Below are 22,510 nucleotides of genomic sequence, written 5' to 3'. Positions count from 1 at the left end.
AGTCCATGAATACTAAGGGGTGGTAATGCAGGGCTTCAGATGGATAACACGTTCTCATCTGGGGTTACTGCTTTGCATCAGGTTCAGATAAATTATCTGCAACTACATTCATTCAGACATCCTTCACAACTCTCCATAGTAAAAGACCTGTCTTTACTGATGTTTAAGGCCAATCTCTCACTTTTATTCTCCTATCTCCTTTAAGAAATCATTTATCAATAATTCCCTATGCTTCTAGATTATAAGATTATAAGCAGGGGCTTTGTTCTTATTCACTGCTATATTCCAAATGCCTAGAAAAGCATCTGGCCCATAGAAAGTGCTCAGAAATTTTGTTTGAATCAGTGAACAGATGTGCAACTTTTTCCACTCTGATTTCCTTGCCATGTCCAATGTTCAAATTTCTGCTATCTTTAAAAATAAATGACGCTCCTTCACAGTCTCCTCCAGCTACAGCCATAGCTTCTTGCCTTAACAACTATGTTTCTTGAATTTTTTGATTTAATAAATATTTACTGAGCATCTACAATGTTCTAGGTACAATTCTAGATGCTAGGCATATAGCAGTGAATTAGAGTTAAGAACAAAACAACTGAAAATTCCTTCCTTTGTTGAGCTTAAGTTTGAATGGAAAGAGAAAAACAACAGAGTAAGTAAGCAAATTCTATAATATATTAGGAAGAGATAAGTGCTAAGGTAAAAATAAAACAAGGAAGAAAGTACTGAGCTGGGCAGCTAGGTAGTAAGGTGAGGGCATTCTCAATTTTTGAGTGTTCAGGGAAGGTCTCTCGAGATTACATTTAGGCCTAGACCTGAAGAGTGTAAAGGAAGAACCCATGTGGATATTCAGAGGAAAATGTTCCAGGCAGAGGGATAAGCAAGTCCAAAGGCCCTGAGGCAGAAGAGTAACAGACTGGTTTGTGAATAGTAAAGAGGTCAATGTGGCTGCTTTCTACTCTCTCTGTACTTCTACCCTTCCCACTCATGTCTCAGTCTACTTCAGTATAGTACCTATCAATATTGTCATCACTATTTACAAGCTGTTCTCAACAAGATAACAACCTTAAATATAATGGGACAATTTATTTTTTACTTGACCTTTCTGAGTATTTGGAATTTTAAGTCACTTTCTCTTTTTTGAAATATTCTATTCCCCTGGCATTTGTGATACCCCACTCTGCTTTCCTCTTTGTATTATGGGTGACTTTATACTTTCCCTTCCTCTGCCCATTCCTTATCCTACACTAGGGGTTACAACTTGTTGCTTGAGAGCCAAATGAGTCCATATAAATGTCCCCTCCTACCTCCTTTCTGTACCTGCATGTGCATGCACATGCATGCACACACACATACACACTTAAAAATAAATTTGGGCCAATATTTTACATAAAAACTGAGATTCCTGGCTTCTCTTGAAAAATCAGAAGATCTTGAAATACTGGGTCAGTGCTACCATGTGGCAGCAAATGCTCAGAACTGAGGACGTGAACTCTTCAGTTTGTTATAATCCTCACAACTCACGCAATGGATGCTATCGATACTTAGATCCAACTAACTTCAACCCAGTTACATGTATGGTATCATAGGCTCAAGAGTTCATAAACCCTGATAAACACAACTGTCTTAATAAATCTCATCTATCTTAGTGGTTTCAGCAAGAAATGACTGTTGAATTGGCTTCAAGTCCTTATCTTTGAGTTCTAAAGCAATAATGCCAATGTCTGGTATCCATTTCTCTCTGGACATCCCATAGGCACCTCAAACTCAGTAGGTGTGAAATAGAAATAACCTTGTTTGCTCTCATTCCCCCAAACTGGTATTTTAGCTTAGGGACTACCACTACCAACAACCCAATTGTCCTGGTCAGAAACTTGAGCTGACCTGAAATTTTCCCTAACTTTTATCCCCATACCTTCAAATCTACAACTCCTATTGCTTCTACTTTCTTATTTTTTCCTATGCACTTGCCTCTCCTTTTACTGCCAACTTCCACTATAATTGTATATCTAGATTATTCCTATGGCAGTATAACTGGACTCCCTATATCCACCCAGCTTTGCCTCACTCCAATCCATTCTCTAAAGACTGGAGACTTCTAAAACCCTATCTTGTCAACCCCTAGCTTAAATTTTCATTTATTCATTGACTATTTATTGAATACTTATTATTTGCCCAGCTCTGATCTAGGTGATGTGGATATACAATAGAGAATGGCAAAAAAAATAAAATCTTCCACTCTTCAACGTTGATAATTCCCAATGACACACAAGCCCTTTGTAATCTGACTCAGGTTTATCTCTCCAGCCTCATCTGTCACCAACTGTCTCCCTACCGGCAAATGAAAGCATTTGCTGCTCCCAAATCACAGACTGGCTTTTGCCTATACTGTTCTCAACCCATATCCCATTCCCTGGTGAATTCTACTCTGCTTAGTTGTCACCTGGGGAATGTTCTCTGAATCCCAGATGGTAAGATGAGGTATATACCCCTTCAGTATATTCCAATAGCACTTTGTCATAGCTACCTACCTTAATTATATCTGTTTCCTGACTAGATTCTGAAGCACTTGATGGTAAGAGCCATAACTTATTAATAATTATATCACTGGCATGAAGCACAGCACACAGCACAAGAGTGGTGATCAACACATTTCTCTTAAACAGATCAAACCAGGGAAAACATATCAACCCCATGAAACAATATAGTATGTAGCAGATTGGGTGTCCCCTTCACTGTGAATGCATATAAACTGGGACTGTATATTATATTGTAGATATCACACAAATGATAGGCAACAGACTATACTCTACAAAAGTAGTTTACTACTGTCACAGAGAGAAACCAGGAAATGTAGCTTTGTGCCTACCTTAGAGTTTACCTAATGTATTAAGGATCTAAGCACTGAGTGCCAATGGTTGCTAAAAACAGAGGTAGTCTTCCCTCTAAAAACCAGATTTGAATCTGTTTAAGCCTCCAGATTAGGGATGTCCAGTAAAACTTTCTACGATGACAGAAATGTTCTACACTTGTGCTGTCCAATATGGTAGACACTGACCATATAAGACTATTAAGCACCTAAGTCGTGACTAGTACATCTGAGGAACTAAAGTTTAAATTTTATTTTAATGAACTAAAGTTTAAATTTAAACGGCTACATGTGATTGGTGGCTACCATACTAAACAGTGAAACTCTAGATTTAACCATTGATTTGCAAAAAACACAGAAGGATGACGAAAATGTTCAACTAACTATGGAAACAGAATCAGCAAAATCATAACTGAGGAAAACTATACAGGACAAATGATTCAGTTCCTTCAACAAATAACTATCAGGATAGTGATTACTCTTGTGGTGGGGAGGGAAGAGGCATAAGCAGAAGTGGGGATATAGTGGGCTTCTGAGGTAGATTTTGTTCATGGGTGGTGGTTATAATGATATTTGTCATATAATTTATAAAACTGTACATGTTTTGCTATTTTATGTATTTGTTTGCTTCAACAATAAAAGTTAAAATTTTTTACTTCTTTCAAAGGTGGTTATATGGAAAAGAATATAACAATGTGAGAAAACTAGTTTCAATGTCTGTTCTCACACTATCTAGCTATGAGCAGTTGTTACACTTAATAGCTTTCTAAGATCACCTCCTTATAAGGCCCTAGGCACACATGCAATGGAAATTAACCTGCATTATAATACTAAGAGGAAGACCCTGCATACCTTTACCTAACATAAAATGATGACTTGCAAATACAGCGTGAACTTTTTTTTTTTTTTTTGCGGTACGTGGGCCTCTCACTGTTGTGGCCTCTCCCATTGCGGAGCACAGGCTCAGCGGCCATGGCTCACGGGCCTAGCCGCTCCGCGGCATGTGGGATCCTCCCGGACCGAGGCACGAACCCACGTTCCCTGCATCGGCAGGCGGACTCTCAACCACTGCGCCACCAGGGAAGCCCCGAGTGTGAACTATTTATATACAAACAGATGTTTGAAGATTAAGAGACCCTTGAAAACAATTTACTGTCACAATTTAGTGAATCTCTGTACAACCCCTACAGTGTTAATGTATCAAATTATTTCTTCACCATAAAGGCAAATTTAGCCTAAATCTAGTTTGATTTGTTCTGAATTAGCCCAATAAGATTTGCTATTCCACTGTCATCAGAATAATAGCACATCTATTCTCTACCTTTAAACTTAAATTTAAGAATGTTTTGCTATAGTACTGATTCTTGTTCTAAACTAAAATGGACATACTTTTCACTTTGTAGTTCCTGTATTTTCTTTGAATTTTCTCTGTTTTTTTCTTCAATTTCTTCCTTAAGTTCCTTTACCTGGGTTTTATAAAGTGTCTGCAAAACAAGTGATAAGAAGAAGTAAGTGTTTATGGTAGGTTAAAAAACAGTTCGGTAGTTTCTTATAAACAATTAACACATGGTCCAACAATTCCACTCCTAAGTATTTACCCAGGACAAATACAAATATATATCCATACAAAGTCTTATACATAAATTTTCATTGCAGTTTTATTCATGGTAACTCCAAACTGGAAACAACCCCAGATATCTATCATCAGATGAATTTTTAAAGTTGTGATGTACCCATACTACTCAACAATAAAAAGGAATGAACTACTAATATATACAGCATGATAAACCTAAAAAATGTTAAGCTGTATGAAAGAAACCAGGTGCTAAAGAGTGTGTACTACATGATTCCATGTATATGAAATTGTAGAATAGGTGAAAATAATCAATAAGACAGAAAGCAAATCAGTGGTTGCCTGCAGATAGAGGTGGGTGGAGAAGATTGACTCCAAAGGGCCGTGAAGGAAATGTTTTATATGTTGATTGTGATGGTGGTCACAGTATACACATATGTCAGAATTTATCAACCACTTAAAATGGGTACAATTTATTATATATAAATTATACCTCAAAAATATATTAAATGTATTGATTTGGGAAAAACATTATAAAGAAACTTAGCAAGCAATACTTATTTAAAAGTTAGATCAATTTTTGAAGTAAATAATGTTAGAGAAACCACTTCTCTTGGGTGATGAAGTGGGTGGTTGAGAGGTAGAAGAAATATCCATAAATAGGATTTATCAATGTTCTGTCAACATATGAATAATATATACTTAGTACAGAACAATGATTCTTACAAAATTCACTAGGTTTTTGCCAACTCCATCAACAAATATTTAACAGGTATGAAAAAGTATTAGACCCACACTGTGTTAGATGCTGAGGTTACAGAGTAAACTTCCAATTCTGAAGTCTATGTCTTTTTTTTAAACCAACCTTTTTAGTCTAAAAGATAAGGAAAAAAATAGTAAGGACCAGCAAATAGCTGTGGAGTACTACTTTTACACTGTACACTGAATTATACCTCTAAGAAATAGCACTTCTCTAGGGGGAAAAGTACATTTCCATGGGAATGCAAATGAAGGAAGAATGATGGCTGGCTTTAGTTTAAGTGCTTACAATTTCTAAAATGAAATAGTCCATTCTGCATTTAGGAATCAGATTCTCATTTCTCCTTTCTCTGACTTCAATTATTGAAATTTATATGTGTAATCAATGAAGAGAGAAAAAGAAAAATAACCTGATTTGAAAGCCCAGATTAAAGAAAATCTTAAATTTGGTTCATAATAACTTATCAAATTTAGCAATATCTAACCCAGTCCTCACAAGCAATAGAATAAATCAAAACTAAAGGCAGGGTTAGTATTTTGTATGGTTTTTATACAGGCAAAAATCAAGAATCCATAGGAACCACCACAAATCACTTGACAGCCATCCCAAAACATGGAGGCACTGAATGATTACTCTGTGGAAGCCTAGGGACAAAAAGGTGTGCTTGATATTACAGACCACTTTGCAGAAGTCAGTACCACACACTGAATAGTTAAGGTTAATTTACACTCAGGGAAAAGTTTTTCAACAATCTTGAATTATTTTTTAATTTAAAAACATTTAATTTAAAAACATATTTAATTTAAAAACATACTATACTATCATAAAAACATATGATAGTATAATAAGCCAAGAAGAAATAGACAGTAGTAGAAAGTCATCATATTTATTAGGAGATGAAAAGAGTAGAGCATGAAGCTCTTAATTGTGTGAAATTCTGTAGAGCTCTAATGGTATCCAGATTTTTTACTAGAGAAATCATTACTTCCAATATTGTTCACACTTGGTTTCTAGGGCATGTTTATCAGTGTAACTCAAACTCCATGCATTTAATTACGCTGCTTAAAGCTCATAGGAAAGGTGGTTGCCACTGAAAGAGAAATGGAGCTGGTAGATAAATGTTAAGTTGAAATGGCAGAGCACAAGCTTGGCAACCAGAGGAAGTAAACAAAAATTCAGAGGTTTCAATAAAGCCTCAAAGCATTAGCTATAAATGCTCATCAACAGTAGTAATGAAAATAACTTGGCCTGCAGCAAATATGAAAATGATTTTTATGGAGAAAAAGGATAACAGATGCATAAAAGTGCACACAGGGCTAAAACAGGAAAAAGCTCCTCAACATTAGTTATACCCACAACTGTATGTAGTTACACCTAGAGATATATGTATGTAGGCCACTATAATGTGTATACAAGAACCACACATGATAATACTGGCACTCTAAACCACCAGAGCTTGCTACCAGGCAGACAGAACCCTTAACAAAGTCTTATATGTAGCTCCAGTTTGAAAGCAATTCTGGAAATATTTGCACAAAAACAGTCATTTCTTTACAACTTAAACAGACCACCAACTCAGATCCAGAAATGAAATGCAGAGATGGGGATATAAAGAAGGGGAGAAAACTACTTCACAGTCATTTGAAAAAGAATCATAGTTCACATTAAAAATCTAAATACCTTGTTTTAAGTCAGGTTTTGAAACAGTCTATATGTTAAAAATGATTCTCACCGAGAAATATTGCTCAGCTTCAAGCTGATCTTGTAGCTCCCGCATCTGTCCTTCATTTCCTCTGTATTGTCTTTAGACAAAAGAGAAAACAGTAAACAAATGCTCCTATTTATACTAGACTTTACATCATTCTTTGTTTCTTAAAGTTGCTACAATAAAAAAGGTTTACTAAAGTAACCTTTGTTTCAAAAAATCATTCTTCAGGGACTTCCCTGGCAGTCCAGTGGTTAAGACCCTGCGCTTCCACTGCAGGGGGCGCAGGTTTGATCCCTGATAGGGGAAGTAAGATCCCGCATGCTGCGCGGTGCAGCCAAAAAATTTAAAAACTCATACTTCATTATACAGTATTACTTTACTAGTTATATTTGGTTAGGCCACACTGTCTGCTCCTTATTAAATGATACTATGAAAAGTTGAGGGGACAGTTTTCTACTGAAGGTCACTTATTAATTGTGGAGTAATCCACAATGCAAAAATAAAAATATTTTTTGGTAAATTTTTCTAAAGAAAAGCTTTCTTAGGGATACATTTAAAATGTCTTATGCTGTAAGTAGACTATTAAAAACTTGACCATATTTAATAAATAGTAAGAATAATTTAGTACTATATTTTATGGTCAATTAAGCACAAGGGTGCGGTGGAAATGAATACTCAGGTAAGGAGTAAGAAGGGAGGCAATAACAACAACTGACAAAGGAGGAGTAACACAGATAAAGAGACAAGTACACTGCTCACAGAGAGGAAAGGACTTAAAAAGACAGAGACACAATGCAACCCAAAGAAGCTATTCAACAATGAACAATTCCATCTGCAGCTGCTAGGTTTTCATATTAGATAGTAACAGCTTTTTATTTTCAGCATATGGTTGACAGAAAGTACATAATAATTATTAGTTAAATGCTGAGTGAAAGTTATTTCGGGAGAGGAAAACTACAAAACACATTACTTGGTAAAAATAGTGGCTCTAAAAGGGGAAAAGAATTTCACCAATATAAAGTCAACAAAATCAAACCCAGCAATTTTACCTAAGAATTACTGTGTTGTAAACAAAGCTGGCAAATGAAGACATTATAACATAAATTTGGAGGAAATAAAACCTCATGGTCTGGCATAAGGTATCTTTGATATTAAATTTCTGAAGCATGTCCTTATACAAATTCTGAAAGTCATACTGACACCTTGCTTTGTCCCCATTTCAAGTAAGCGGGCACATCACATCTCAGAATAGAAGAAAAAGAACATTTTGCACTTTGAGATGAACCAAAGAAACAAAATAAAACAAACAAACAAATACAGGGCCATCATGTCTAATTCTAGTCTCTAAAATAGAGAAACCTTAAACATTTTCTGTAAGGTACTAAATCCTTAATAATAAGGTTATTCCTCATTTTTGTAATTCTAGTGTGAAGAAACATGATGACTTTCATAGATATGAAAATCATATGAGAAAACTGTGTTTTTCCTACCATAAACAGACATTGTAAAGTCACTAGTCTTGATAATGTCCTTTTTTTCCCCTTTAAATAACTGTGTTTTTTATTTAGTAAGCCTGTCTTTCCAAAGCCTGAACTCCCTTGCAAACCTTCTTTGCAAATAAATTCTTTTATTTTTTCTAAATGCTTTTTCCTAAATCTTCCTTTCACAAACTCTAAGAACATAACCTATACACACATAAAATATGAAACACATAAGCAAATGCTAAACACAAAAAAGAAAGAAATCAAGAATGTTATTTCCGAAACTTACTTTGTAAGCTGAGCTAATTCAAACTCTAATAATCTCTTTGCTTCCAATAAAGTATTTATTTCCTGTTTCATCTGCTTTTCTAAACCTTTTAAATTGTCTGCCTCAAATGCGTGGGTCTTCAATTCATTTTGTAACAACAGTCGCTTATTTGACTCCTGCTCCAGTTGCAGGGATAGATTCTTAACCTATGAATGAGAAAAATAATTGGGATTGTAAATCTCTTTAGTAATTTATTAGACATCATTTGAAAGAATACTAATCAAATCTCAAGTACATTATAATTCCTTATACAAGTAGAAAATATTAGTATTGTAATGAGTCTCCACAGTTCTATGCATTTATTACTGCAGAATTTACTGTTAAATCAAATTAATTCCCAAATTTCAGATGTGAGATCTTGGAGGGAAAAGAAATCTGGTTTCTTTGTACCCCAACCTGTAAGGAAATTTTGGAGAAGGTGAGTATAAAAGTCACTTTTGGGGGGACATTCCTAAATGGTATTTAAATTTACCTGTTCTTTCATAAATGTTTGTACTCTAATCTACAACCCTCTAGAGTTTATAAAACAAATTGAATATATATTTAGTTCAACTCAATAAATATTTATCAAGTACTTATTAGGCGTTAGGACTAATAAACGAAAAATTCTTAGGGTGGTTACAGTGCCCTTCATGATCTATTCTGTTTACTTTCCTAGCATTATCACTGGTCATTCTCTGAATCCAATCATACTCCTCAGATCCTCCAGTGTGACAAACTCTCCATCACCACACAGTTCTTGCACAGGCTATTCTCTGTCTTTCCCTCTTCATTTATTCTTTCTTCAGCTCTTAAATGCCAAACCCTTAGTGAGGCCTCCTTTACCTCCTGGATGTGATTAGTCCTAACACTCCTACTTGGTATGTCCTCTTTAAATATGTCATGCTTATAATTCAATTTTAATATCTGTCTTTCCCTTTGGGTTCTAAGTTCCACAGAAGTCAAGACCATAGCTGTCTTATTCCATACCCCAACTCCTAGCACAGGGCTAGGCAGATAACACGTGGTCAAAAGTTACATTTTAAAATTACTGAATATTATCTCCCAAATTTTCAACACATATTCTTCCTGCATGCTGGCTCTATTAGGTATCTCTAATCTCTCTTCTTTCTTGTCCATTCTATATACCACTACCAGATTACTTTTCCTGAAAGAGTGTTTTCATCTATAGCTTTATAGTTTTAAAAACTATCAATACTTTGCCCTCCAGGTTTCCCCCATGACTACTCAATATGTCTCTCCTTTCCTGGTTTGATCAAGTCGCTTTTTGTCCCTCACTTACCTATCTCCTTAAGCATTCTGTAATTACTCTTTTACATATGTGAACTAATTATTTTTGGTCTTATAATTTCTAAAGTACATATACCGGCTTCTCTGGTGGTGCAGTGGTTAAGAATCCACCTGCCAATGCAGGGGACAGAGGTTCGAGCCCTGGTCCAGGAAGATCCCACATGCCGCCGAGCAACGAAGCCCGTGGGCCACAACTACAGAGTCCGCGTGCTGCAAATACTGAAGCCCGCGTGCCTAGAGCTTGTGCTCCGCAACAAGAGAAGCCACTGCAATGAGAAGCCCGCACACTGCAATGAAGAGTAGCCCCCGCTCACCACAACTAGAGAAAGCCCACGTGCAGCAACAAAGACCCAATGCAGCCAAAAATAAATAAAATAAATAAATTTTAAAAATAAAGTACATATACCAATCACTAGGATATAATATCATTTTATCTCTTTATTTACTGCTTTCAAGCAAGTCTTTCAAGCAAGACTCCACAGCTTAATGCTTCTTCTGAAATCTAAAAACAATGCTCCTCTTGGGGATTACTGGATACCTGACAATAAAGAAGTTTTTTTTTTTTCTCTCTCTCTCTCTTAAAAAGCAAATGGTCAGTTTCTTCAGGGGAGGAGCTGTGACACTTCTTTACAGTTGTACTGTCACAGTGCAAAATGGTATAGAACCTATGGTGTGAATGTTCACTATACGAAGATGAAAATTTTAGGAGTTAGGGATATAGTGGTGACCTTACAGCAGTGAACACAGATACATATAAGTTATTTTATTAAAATCTCCACCATGTTGTTTAAATTATAGATAATGACTTTTTAGTCATAACAATGATACTCTCTTTTATAAGATGAACAAAATTAGTATTATTTTTCTTACTTCATCCTCCATCCTTTCTTTATTTTCAGTCAAATGCTCTAGCTTCTGCTGAGATTGTTTTAGATCAACATCTAGCATGGAGCATTGCTTCTCAATCTGAACAACCCTATTTTCAGCCTTCTCTCGAGCTTCTCTCTCTTCCTTCAGCTTTTTTTCCATCTCTGTGAAAGAAAAAGTTATAAACATACATTTAAAGACAAAGACATGCTTTTCACTTTCATGGGCTGTGTAAGACACCTAGGTGCCAAAAATCCCTACTGTTTTTATCCTGGGACTCTTTTAGAGCTATTCATTATAGAAGTTCTAACATTATGAATTATTTGTATAGTGGGATCTCTAAAGGAAGAGAGTCATAAAATATAACGAATCTTCCAAATCCATCCCTTGACCAATGATCTGAGAGACTATTCAGTGCCATTTTCAGACCAGAAGGTGAAAGTATAGCTGGAAAAAAGTGGAGTATCTAAGGAGAAGAATGGAGGTAGTTCAGATAAAAGTAGAAAAATAAGATTGTGGTTATTAATCTATACCTGGCATTGTTCCAGAAAAGTTTCCGAAGCTTAAGGCTGTGATGCAAACTTTAATTTATGCAACTCAGACAAGATTCTGTGATAGTATAATACCTATTTTAATTATTATCAGAAGATATTAGTCTACAGTGAGGTTCCCTTTTTGAGATACGGTAACTAAGGTTCTGAAGGTTAATTTTCTAGGGTCCTGCAACTCTTAAGTTGCACCATCAGGTTTCAAACTTAATAAGTCTGCTTTCTCACTTTCAGACTGTCCTCTAGGTGACAAAATAGAAACCATCAGAATGGAGCTTCCTGAATAATTCCCAGATTTCTGGCTTCCCCTGGATGTTGAATACCATCATCCGTAACCATGATAATATCGCCCATTTATTGAAAGCTTTTTATGTACAGGCAGTTTAGACGCATTTTCCCACCTAATTTTTTTTTTTTTTTAATACAGAGTGGCTAAAAGGCAAAGTAGATTTGTCTGATTACAAGCCTGGGCTCATAAAAACTAGACAGCCGTTAACCAAGACAGTCAGAATAGGAGTAAGGGCAGGTCTGATAGATAAGGTCACACGTTTTCCCTTGAATAAACTGAATTTAAGGCGCCAGGTAACATTTCCAGGTTACAGTAGGTTAAGAAGTGAGTAGAAGGTGAAGAAAAGGAAGACATCTTTTTATAAGTTTGGCTATAAATGAATGGAATAAAACAGTGGCAATTAGTAAGGATCACAGGTTGCTGCAAGGGTTTGTCTTTTTTTTTTTTTTTTTTAAGATGGGAGAGACTTGTACATGTTAACAACAGGAAGAAATTCAGTGGAGGAAAAAAGGTTGAGAATAAAGAGGAGAAAAAGAAATAATAAGTTGAGATAAGAGGCTAGATCTGAATACAGCTAGAACATATTGGCAAGGACAGGAAGAGGATCACCCTCCTCTAAGATGAGAAGGAAGATAATGAACATGGGTAAAGTAGTAAGACAGGTTGATTAAGTTAGAGAATTAGATTCTGAGGGGTTCACACATATGATTTCACAATTTGTTTTTGAAATAGGAGAATGTTCACCTAAAATTAAAGTGATAAAGAAATGGCATAGGAAGCTTGAGGAGAGAAATAAAAGTTTAGGAGAAAAACTGATCTGCATATTACCTATTTAATATGAGTGACATATATAAAAATGACAGCTCACCTGAGGCTGGAGACAATGCATTGGGATAACATCCATCTGAAGAACTATTTGAAGCAATGAAAAGTGGCCGGCTAGTCTGATCTAGATCTGTTGTGCTTAGAGGCATAACACAGTGGAAATACAAAGGAATGAGAGAGTTGAGGGTACAGAGCAAGAAAGCAGATGAATTAACAGACAATGAGTTCCAGAAGAAGAAAACTGAGGAAAGGGCTGAAAAACTGGGAGAAATAAGAATCCACTGACTCTTACAGGGAGTAGAGGGTAGTATAGGGAGTAGAGAATGGTAGAGTAAGAGAACTAGCAGGTGAAATTGTCATTTTAAAAAATGGAAGGTATCAAAAAAGGAAGGCACACTTTTCCCAGATCATCATTTATAATTTCCAAGAGTTGAAACTACTACACAATAAAATTTGATCAAAATCAAAATATTTTTGTTGGCATTATTTAAAAACTAATCATGTAGAAAATATTAAAACTGACACTTACCACACATTGCAACAGACTTGGCCTCTTCAATAGATTGATGTTTGTCAGTTAAACGAGCTTTGGTTACTTTATGTTCATTTACCTCTTGTTCTAACCTTTGCTGTAATGATTTAAGCTTGTAGTTTAAATCTATTTCTAAGTTATTCTTTTCCTGTAAAATGAGAAAGAGAGTCATATACTATGCTGTGCAAAAGGCACATCATTAAATCTTATATTAATTAATATCCCATAAGAGATAATACATGAATCACATTGGCTTGAAATGTTACACCATATATACTTAAATACTTTTATTCAAGACACAGCTTTATTTTTATACTTCTTGTATATTTCACACCATCTATAATGTCTTACTTTAAAAATCATAATAAGCACATATAATTAAAAGCAAAATATCACCTTTTTTCTACCCCCCACCCTTCCCCATGTGAATCATTAGCCATGGCTGATGGCAGGGCAGAGTTCTGTTATGTTCAGGAGGGTTCACTGCGAGGATCAGAAACGAATAGGACAATTCTTCAGTTCATTTAAAAATTTTTGCTACCATTAAAAAAAACTGATCTCTATTTACAATTGCATCTACACCTAGATTTACCTTGCTCTGACAAAAGAATGTCAACATGTATTCCATTCCTGTTTGGATACTTCTACTCTTCTTCTTTCAACCTATTTCCAAACTTATACCAGACTTAAACATCAAAAAGTTATTCTGAATGACACAAAACATGTCTAAAGGACAAGATAAGTGGTGAATTTTCTGATCATTTATCTGAGGATCTAGTAAACCTACAACATTTCAGGGAGGTAAGTTAAATCTGCATATTACCTATTTAATCCTTTTCTTAGCAAGGTAAGGACAGAGGATAACCAATGGCATTTTTTGACTGTTATGAAAATTCTACATGCAAAGGCCAATTACATTATGCATGCTCTTTACTATTTTGCTAACTCTTACTAACGAAATGGAAAAGGCACACATGGTCTACTACATACTAATTCTTTGTTTTCCTTCTTCATAATTAGTAAGGTTCAGCATCTTCATCTTACCCATGTACAAAAAATGGGGGGAAAATTCTGTATGAAGAGGTATCCCCAAACCAAAGCAATTTGTGATGATCAGATAATATCAGTTATCTGATACCCTTCAAGGGTAGAAACAAACAAATAAAAATAACACCCTAGGGCTTCCCTGGTGGCGCAGTGGTTGAGAGTCTGCCTGCTGATGCAGAGGACACGGGTTCGTGCCTGGTCCGGGAAGATCCCACATGCTGTGGAGCGGCTAGGCCCGTGAGCCATGGCCGCTGAGCCTGCGTGTCCGGAGCCGGTGCTCCGCAACGGGAGAGGCCACAACAGTGAGAGGCCCGCGTACCGCCAAAAAAGACCCCAAAAAAACAAACAAAACAAAACAAAACAAAAAATAACACCCTAAAAAGCCCAAATTAAGACCCACATACACCTCCACACAGCAACCAACAATAAAAACTTCTAGAAATGTAAACATATAAAGATTAGGAATGAATGATCTTTTATAAAACCATCTTATAATATCTGATAATCAGTAAATACTATCTCATAATTGGTATATGTTAAATCATTTACCTTTTCTGAATGATTAAGCATGTCTTGAGCCTCTTTTCTTTCTCCTTCCACTCTTTCAAGATTATGTTTGAGATGCTTCACCTCCTCTTGTAAAGATGTAATTCGAGCTATCAAGTAAGAAAAAAGTTCAAGTCACATAGTCATTGAAAGAGAAATCTTTTTTTCCCAGCATTATCATTAAGATAAAAAAAGTTTAAAATCTCCTGATCAGACAGAAATTTATTAAGTGTTTTCTTAGCAGTATATACAATAACTACAATACATAGTGATAAAAATGTTAATTCTAGTTGGAGATCATCTAGTATATATTCATTTTACAGATGGTCAAAGAGATAAGCCTGAGCTTCGTCCAGAAATCAGATCTGAGTCCTAATCGAGTGCTCTTTTCCCCATGTTAATTAAGGCAAGTATTTAAGTGCTTTTTTATGTATCAGACATTCTGAAAAGTGTTTAATTACTCTTAAACTTAATGAAGAAAAACTCCATTACTAAAGAAACTACGTTTTAAGGAATTCAAGTCCTCTAACAAAGCTTAGTGTTAACCTACCTGATGCTCATGTCATGCAATGGTAGCAACTCACATATTTAGAAACTCTACTCATTAAGATATGCTTTACGTTTTGTTTTTAATGCATAAGTACTTAATAAACACAATTTAATACATGCAGAATCTAACATATATGAATATAATTATATTGTCTAGTTCAAAAGTAGAAACCTATTTTCTTATTTAGTGATTCAATGTGGCCTAAGATTTGACGGGGAAATGGATAAAGCACCCTAAAAGACCCGGAAAAAATTTGTACTTCTTAAAGTTTAGTGTTTAACTTGCAGTACTTGCCAAAGTCTTCAAGACACTCAACCTGCCTCCTATATTTTACTGTTTCTGAAGTAGTTCTTTTTTTTTTTTTTTTTTTTTTCTGGTACACGGGCCACTCACTGTTGGGGCCTCTCCCGTTGTGGAGCACGGGCTCCGGACGCGCAGGCTCAGCGGCCATGGCTCACGGGCCCAGCCGCTCCGTGGCATGTGGGATCTTCCCAGACCAGGGCACAAACCCATGTCCCCTGCATCAGCAGGCAGACTCTCAACCACTGCGCCACCAGGGAAGCCCCTGAAGTAGTTCTTTAATGAACAAATGAATATTAAATCTTTGGCACGTGATAAGGCTTGTCTGGTAGGCTAGTTCTAGGATCTAGAGAGCAATGAAGCAATTTTATTTACACACACAGGCAATGTGGCATTCTGTTCACATAGGAATATTTTCATATAGGAGAAAGAAACACCTGCTAGTTTCTTTCAAATGGTTGAGCAAAAATACAGAGAATGTGTGTGTTTGTATGGAGAGAGATAAAGCAAACATGGCAAGATGTTTAAATGTTAAAGTGCTATTTAAAAAATGCTTCTTCCTGTATTTATAATAAATAATAGGTTTTTAAAATCTGTAGAAAGATAGTATACTCAGGTTAAACTGAATTTCTCTGTAGAAGTTGTTCATATAAACCAACTCTCAAGAAGACAAAGTAATGAAAATATATGGGTTGAATTCATTAGAGTCCTAGTAACTTTATAAAAGGTATGTTAAATATATTTTATTTTCCTCATTTATTGTATTTTTTAAAAAATGCTAGGAAGAAACTATAACTTGTCTGTACAATACATGAAAGCAAAAAAGCTTCACATTAAAATACATATATATATATATATATATATATACACATACATATATATATATACACACACACACAGTAGAAGGAATAAGAACCAAAATATCAGGGATCATAACCTAAGCAGATCAAAACAATAAAGCTTCTAGAGGAAAATAGGGAATAATATCCTCATGATTTAATCAAAGAATTCAACAGGCCACACTAAATAGCACTGACCACAAAAGAAAAAAAAATAGGACTACAGGGCTTCCCTGGTGGCCCAGTGGTTGAGAGTCCGCCTGCCGATGCAGGGGACACAGGTTCGTGCCCCGGTCCGGGAAGATCCCACATGCCGCGGAGCGGCTGGGCCCGTGAGCCATGGCCGCTGAGCCTGTGCGTCCGGAGCCTGTGCTCCGCAACGGGAGAGGCCACAACAGTGAGAGGTCCGCGTACCGCAAAAAAAAAAAAAAAAAAAAAAAAAAATAGGACTACATTAAAAATAAGAAAAGTAACACCTCCTGTTCATTGGCAGACAGGATTTAAGAGTGAAAAGGAAAACCACAGAGTGGAAGAAGATAATTATGGTACATAAATTTGATAAGGGACTAATATCTAGGACTCCCACAAACCAACAAGAAAAAAGCAAACAATCCAATAAGAAAAGGGGGGGGCAAAAGACTTGAAGAGCATATCACAAATTGCCAATAAACATGTGAAAAGCTGCTCAATCTCCGACACCAGGGAAATGGAAACTAACCCCTAAGGAAATACCATCAGGCACCACCTGAATGGCTAAAACAGTAAGACTGACAAAACTCAGTGGGGATGAGTACTATCCTTGAGGAGGCAGTGGAACAACCAGAACGCTCATACATTGCTGGTGAATGTAAACTGGTGAACCTACTTTGAAATACTTGGATGTATTTACTAAAGCTAAATATACTCTATGGTTCTACCACTTTTAAGTATATACCAAAAGGAAGCATATGTATGATTACCAAAGAATATGTACAAGAAAGTTCACATCAGCATCATTCATAATAATCCCTGAATGGAAGCAATCAGAATATCTGATTTAAAAGACATGACCACAAAATAACTGATAAATTGCAGTGGTCATACAAAATACATGGAGTACTATACAGCAAGAACAAAAAACTACTGCCATATACAACAATACGGATGAACCTCACAAACAATGTTGAATGAAATAAACCAGAAACAAAGGACTGTTTCTGCATGATTCCATATATAAAAGTTCAAAAACAAGCAAAACTAACTTATGTGTTAGAAGTCAGAACAGTGATTACTTCGGGGAAAAAGGGTTAGTGACTAAGCAGAAGTACAAGGGAACTTCTGGGCTGCTGGTAATATTCAGTTTCTATATGGGTGTGTTCATGCTGTGAAAATTTTTCCAGATACATATTTTTTATTTATTTTAATATGTACAGATATGTTAAGTCTCAAAAACAGAAACAAAAAAAACCTCACTGTGAAAAATCTAAATATGTTAAAATCCCCAAATATGAAATCTACTATCTAAATTTGAGGCCCATCAACTATATATAAAAATTAAAAACAAAGGAATGGGGACTTCCCTTGTGGTGCAGTGGTTAAGAATCTGCCTGCCAATGCAGGGGACATGGGTTCGATCCCTGCTCCGGGAAGATCCCACATGCTTCTGAGCAACTAAGCCCATGCGCCACAACTACTGAACATGCACTCTACAGCCTGCGAGCCACAACTACTGAGCCCATGCGCCATAACTACTGAAGCCCGTGTGCCTAGAGCCCGTGCTCTGCAACAAAAGAAGCCACCGCAATGAGAAGCCCGCGTGCCGCAAGGAAGAGTAGTCCCCGCTCGCTGCAACTAGAGAAAGCCCACACGCAGCAATGAAGACCCAATGCAGCCAAAAATATAAATAAATTAAAAAATATATATATATATAAATAAACAAACAAATAAATAAATAAACGGGCAAGATACAACAGGAAAGTGCAAATTAAGGGAAAAACCCCCTCAAGGTCAGATATATTTAATATCATCTATAATACAATTTTAATCCAGTAAGAAGATACAGAAGTCATAAAACCTTAACACACCAAACAACGCTGCATTAAAAATATACAAAAGCAGGGTATTATGAAATATCCACAGCTAACATCATACTTAATAAACAATACAAAAGGAAAACTAAGATAATTCCATTTATAACAGCATCAAAAAGAACAAAATACCTAGGAATAATTTAACCAAGGAGGTGTAAGACTTGTACACTGAAACTAATAAATAAATAAATAAATAAATGCTGAAATGAATTTTTTAAATACCAAAATAAACGGAAATATATCCTGTGTTCATGGATTAGAAGTCTTAATATGTTAGGATGGCAATACTATCCAAAGCAATCTATAGATTCAATGCAATCCCTATAAAAACTCCAAAGATATTTTATGCAGATATGGAAAAGCAGATCCTCAGATTCATATGGAATTACTTGCAGACTGGAATATCTAAAACAGCACTGAAAAAGAACAACAAAGCTGAAGAACTCAAACTTCCAATTTCAAAACTTGCTGTAAAGCTACAGTGACCAAAACAGTGTGGTACTGGTCTAAGAACAGACATATAGACCAACTGAATAGAACTGAGAATCTAGAAACAAAACTGTATACCTAGAGCCAACTGATTTTCAACAAGGATGCCAAGACCATTCAGTGGGGGAAAAAGTAGTCTCTTCAACAAACGGTACTGGGACAACCAGATATCCACATGTAAAAGAATGAAATTGGACCCCTACACATCATACCATATACAAAAATTAACTCAAGTTAGTCAGAGACCTAAATATAAATGCTAAAACCATACAATTTTTAGAAGAAGACATAGGGGTAAACCTTCATGATCCTCAATTTGGCAATGTATTATGATATGACACCAAAAGCATAAGCAACATGTATTAAACTGGACTTCATCGGGCTTCCCTGGTGGCGCAGTGGTTGAGAATCTGCCTGCCGATTCAGGGGACATGGGTTCGTGCCCCGGTCCAGGAAGATCCCACATGCCGCGGAGCGGCTAGGCCCGTGAGCCATGGCCGCTGAGCCTGCATGTCCGGAGCCTGTGCTCCGCAACAGGAGAGGCCACAACAGTGAGAGGCCCGCGCACTGCGATGAAGAGTGGCCCCCGCTTGTCGCAACTAGAGAAAGCCCTCGCACAGAAACGAAGACCCAACACAGACAAAAAATTAATTAATTAAAAAAACCCCCCAAAAACTGGACTTCATCAGAATTAACTTTTGTACATCAAAGGACATTATCTAGAAAAATGAAAAGACAAACTACAGAAGGGGTGTAAATATTAGCAAATCACACACCTGATAAGGTCTAGTATCCAGACTCTTAAAAGTCAACATCGAAAAGACAAAAGACCCAATTAAAAAATGGACAAAGGACATGAGCAGACATTTTTCCAAAAAGGATATACAAATGTCCAATAAGCACATGAAAAGATGCTCAACCTCATTACTCATTAGGGAAATTAAAGTCCAACCCACAGTGGGACACCACTTCATACCCACTAGGGTGGTTATAACCAAAAACAGTTAAATATCAAATACTGGCAAGGATGTGGAAAAACTGAAACCCTTGTACAATGCTGGTGGGAACATAAAATGATTCAGCCATTGTGGAAAATAGTCTGAAGTGCCTCAAAAGTTAAACACAGCATCAGCACATGACCCAGCGATTCTACACCTAGATATCCAAAAGAACTGAAAACAAGTATTCCAATAAATAGTTGTAAACGAATTTCATAGCAGTGTTATTCACAATAGCCAAAAGGTGGAAACAACTCAAATGTCCATCAACAGATGAACAGCTAAACAAAATGTGGTGCATACATACAATAGAATATTAGTCAGCCATAAATGAATGAAGTACTGATACATGGTACAACATCAATCTTAAAAATATGCTAGGTGGGGCTTCCCTGGTGGCGCAGTGGTTGAGAGTCCGCCTGCTGATGCAGGGGACACGGGTTCGTGCCCCGGTCTGGGAAGATCCCACATGCTGCGGAGCAGCTAGGCCCGTGAGCCATGGCTGCTGAGCCTGCGCGTCTGGAGCCTGTGCTCCGCAACAGGAGAGGCCACAACAGTGAGAGGCCCGCGTACAGCAAAAAAAATATATATATATATATATATATATGCTAAGTGAAAGAAGCCTGATACAAAAGGTCACATATTGTATGATGTCATTTATATGAAATATCCAGAACAAGTAAATTCAGAGATATAAAACAGATTGGTGGTTGCTAGGGGCTAGGTAGAGGGGCATATAGGAAAGGAAAGCTTAATGGGTACAAGGTTTTCTTCTGGGTTAATGAAAATGTTTTGGAACTAGATAGACAAGGTGGTTGTACAACACTGTGAATGTACTGAATGCCACTGAATTGTACACTTTTAAATGGTTAACTTTATGTTATATGAATTTCACCTCAATAAAACAATATAAAAAAGCTGTTAGAAATACAAGGGGGCTATGAGAAAAAAGACTACAGTCATAGTGTTAACTTTTAAAATATGTTTCAAAATTTGGCAAATCATCAAAGACACAAAGAATAAATGGAGTCTTAGAAAACTGGTTAGATTAGAAAATGGACCTATTGTTTTTCTTCCAAAAGTCAAATCCAAAAACATACCAAGTAAAAAACTTACACAATTTCCAAATGCCCATGTAACAGTTAAAAACAAAAGTGCATTACAGTATGATATACTATTCCCTCAGCCTATTTCCCTATAGACATGAAGCTAAGAATGTTTTTTTCATTTTTAAAGGGTTATAAAAAGCAAAACAGAAGAATATGTAACAGAGATCGTATGTGGCCCACAAAACCTAAAGTATATACTATCCAATTATATTTGGTAAGTCATTTCCCAAACACATGAAGAAGCTTCTGCTCAATAGTGTACATGGAGAGCATTCAACTAGGCAACAATTGTTACTGTGCCACAAGGCTAGCCTCCCAAACTATGAGAAATTTATACCTGAGGGATCTGAAATGTCTTAAGAACCATAAAAAAATCAACGTAAAAATTTTATGTTTGCGTATGTGCATGTTTTACCACAATGCACCTTGTATGTTGAGGCTCATATAAGTTTTGTGCTTTTTAATGTGTGTGAACTTTGATTCACATTTAAATTAAAAAATAAACCTTAAAGAAAGCATTGAAAAAGGATAAACATCAACAATAGGTCATGCTATGAATCTTCCTTAACTTCACCAATATCTAAACAACAGAGTCAGTTAAAACCATTGTTGATGAACACATAATGATGGTCTCGTCCTTGAAAGCAAGCACTTCAAGCTCAGCGTTATCTGGAAAATCACAGACTTAAAGAATTTTAGAATTGAAAGAATTTATAAATAAAGCAGAAGAAGTGACCTGCACACAGCTAATAAGCTGTATATGAAGAGGCTTAGAGAAGCAATTTAAGGAAGTGGAGTATGAGGCTTTTTCTAATATATATAATGAGGATACTTTCTTGGTTATATTCAGATCTATTTTAAGCCTAGTCCCTGAGAAATAAGATTGCAGAGCACTCCTCAGCTAAGAACGAATGGGAGATCCTTATTCGTTTCCAAAGTCCAAAAACTGACCCCGACCTCTCTCCACAGAATTACAGCTAATCATCAAGCCCCATGAGACCCCAAACTATGTTCACATCCTGTGACTTAGGTTAAAATGGACTATTCCACCCCCTAATTTTCCCTGAAAGATCTGGCAACTTCCATGCATATCTGTTTTGATTAGGTAGTATGGATGCTGATGCTGACAGAAACAGAAAAAAATGTGAGAAGTGGAAGCCAGGAATCTTGTTGAAAACAAAATGATTTTATTACCATGAACAGTTTGTGAGTCTAAAAGGAAACTTTTAGACCACAAAGGCTGCTGATATCTCTAGTCCTAACCTTTCCAAGTACCGAATTCTTTATTTGCAATGGGATTCCCTTTCTGCAGTTTAATTTCTATTTCTACCAACAATGCATGAGGAATTCCCAGGTTTTAATAGTGATAATCTTCTCTGCCTGGTTAGTTCCACTTTGAGTAAGACTTTTGTGAATTGGGCACTTTTAAAAATTAAGTTTTCAGGGCTTCCCTGGTGGCGCAGTGGTTGAGAGTCCGCCTGACGATGCAGGGGACA

At 36.3% G+C, this 22,510-nt stretch overlaps 1 protein-coding gene across 4 annotated transcripts in view; it reads right to left on the bottom strand.

Annotated features, from left to right (window-relative positions):
• Positions 1-22,510, bottom strand: part of ROCK1 (Rho associated coiled-coil containing protein kinase 1) — a 146,838-nt gene that overhangs the window by 21,675 nt on the left and 102,653 nt on the right. For all 4 annotated transcript variants that reach the window (XM_049698115.1, XM_049698118.1, XM_049698116.1 and 1 more), the window contains exons 17-22: positions 14,664-14,770; positions 13,065-13,215; positions 10,877-11,037; positions 8,678-8,862; positions 6,932-7,001; positions 4,256-4,350 (exon numbers count right to left, since the gene is read on the bottom strand). In XM_049698115.1, coding sequence (XP_049554072.1) covers positions 4,256-4,350; positions 6,932-7,001; positions 8,678-8,862; positions 10,877-11,037; positions 13,065-13,215; positions 14,664-14,770 — 769 coding nt within the window. The remainder of the gene's footprint in view (positions 1-4,255; positions 4,351-6,931; positions 7,002-8,677; positions 8,863-10,876; positions 11,038-13,064; positions 13,216-14,663; positions 14,771-22,510) is intronic.

This window comes from Orcinus orca, chromosome 15, assembly GCF_937001465.1.
Source record: "Orcinus orca chromosome 15, mOrcOrc1.1, whole genome shotgun sequence".
Classification (NCBI taxonomy): domain Eukaryota; kingdom Metazoa; phylum Chordata; class Mammalia; order Artiodactyla; family Delphinidae; genus Orcinus; species Orcinus orca.
The sequence above is the reverse complement of the archived record's forward strand: the minus strand, read 5'-3'. Positions and strand labels throughout refer to the sequence as shown.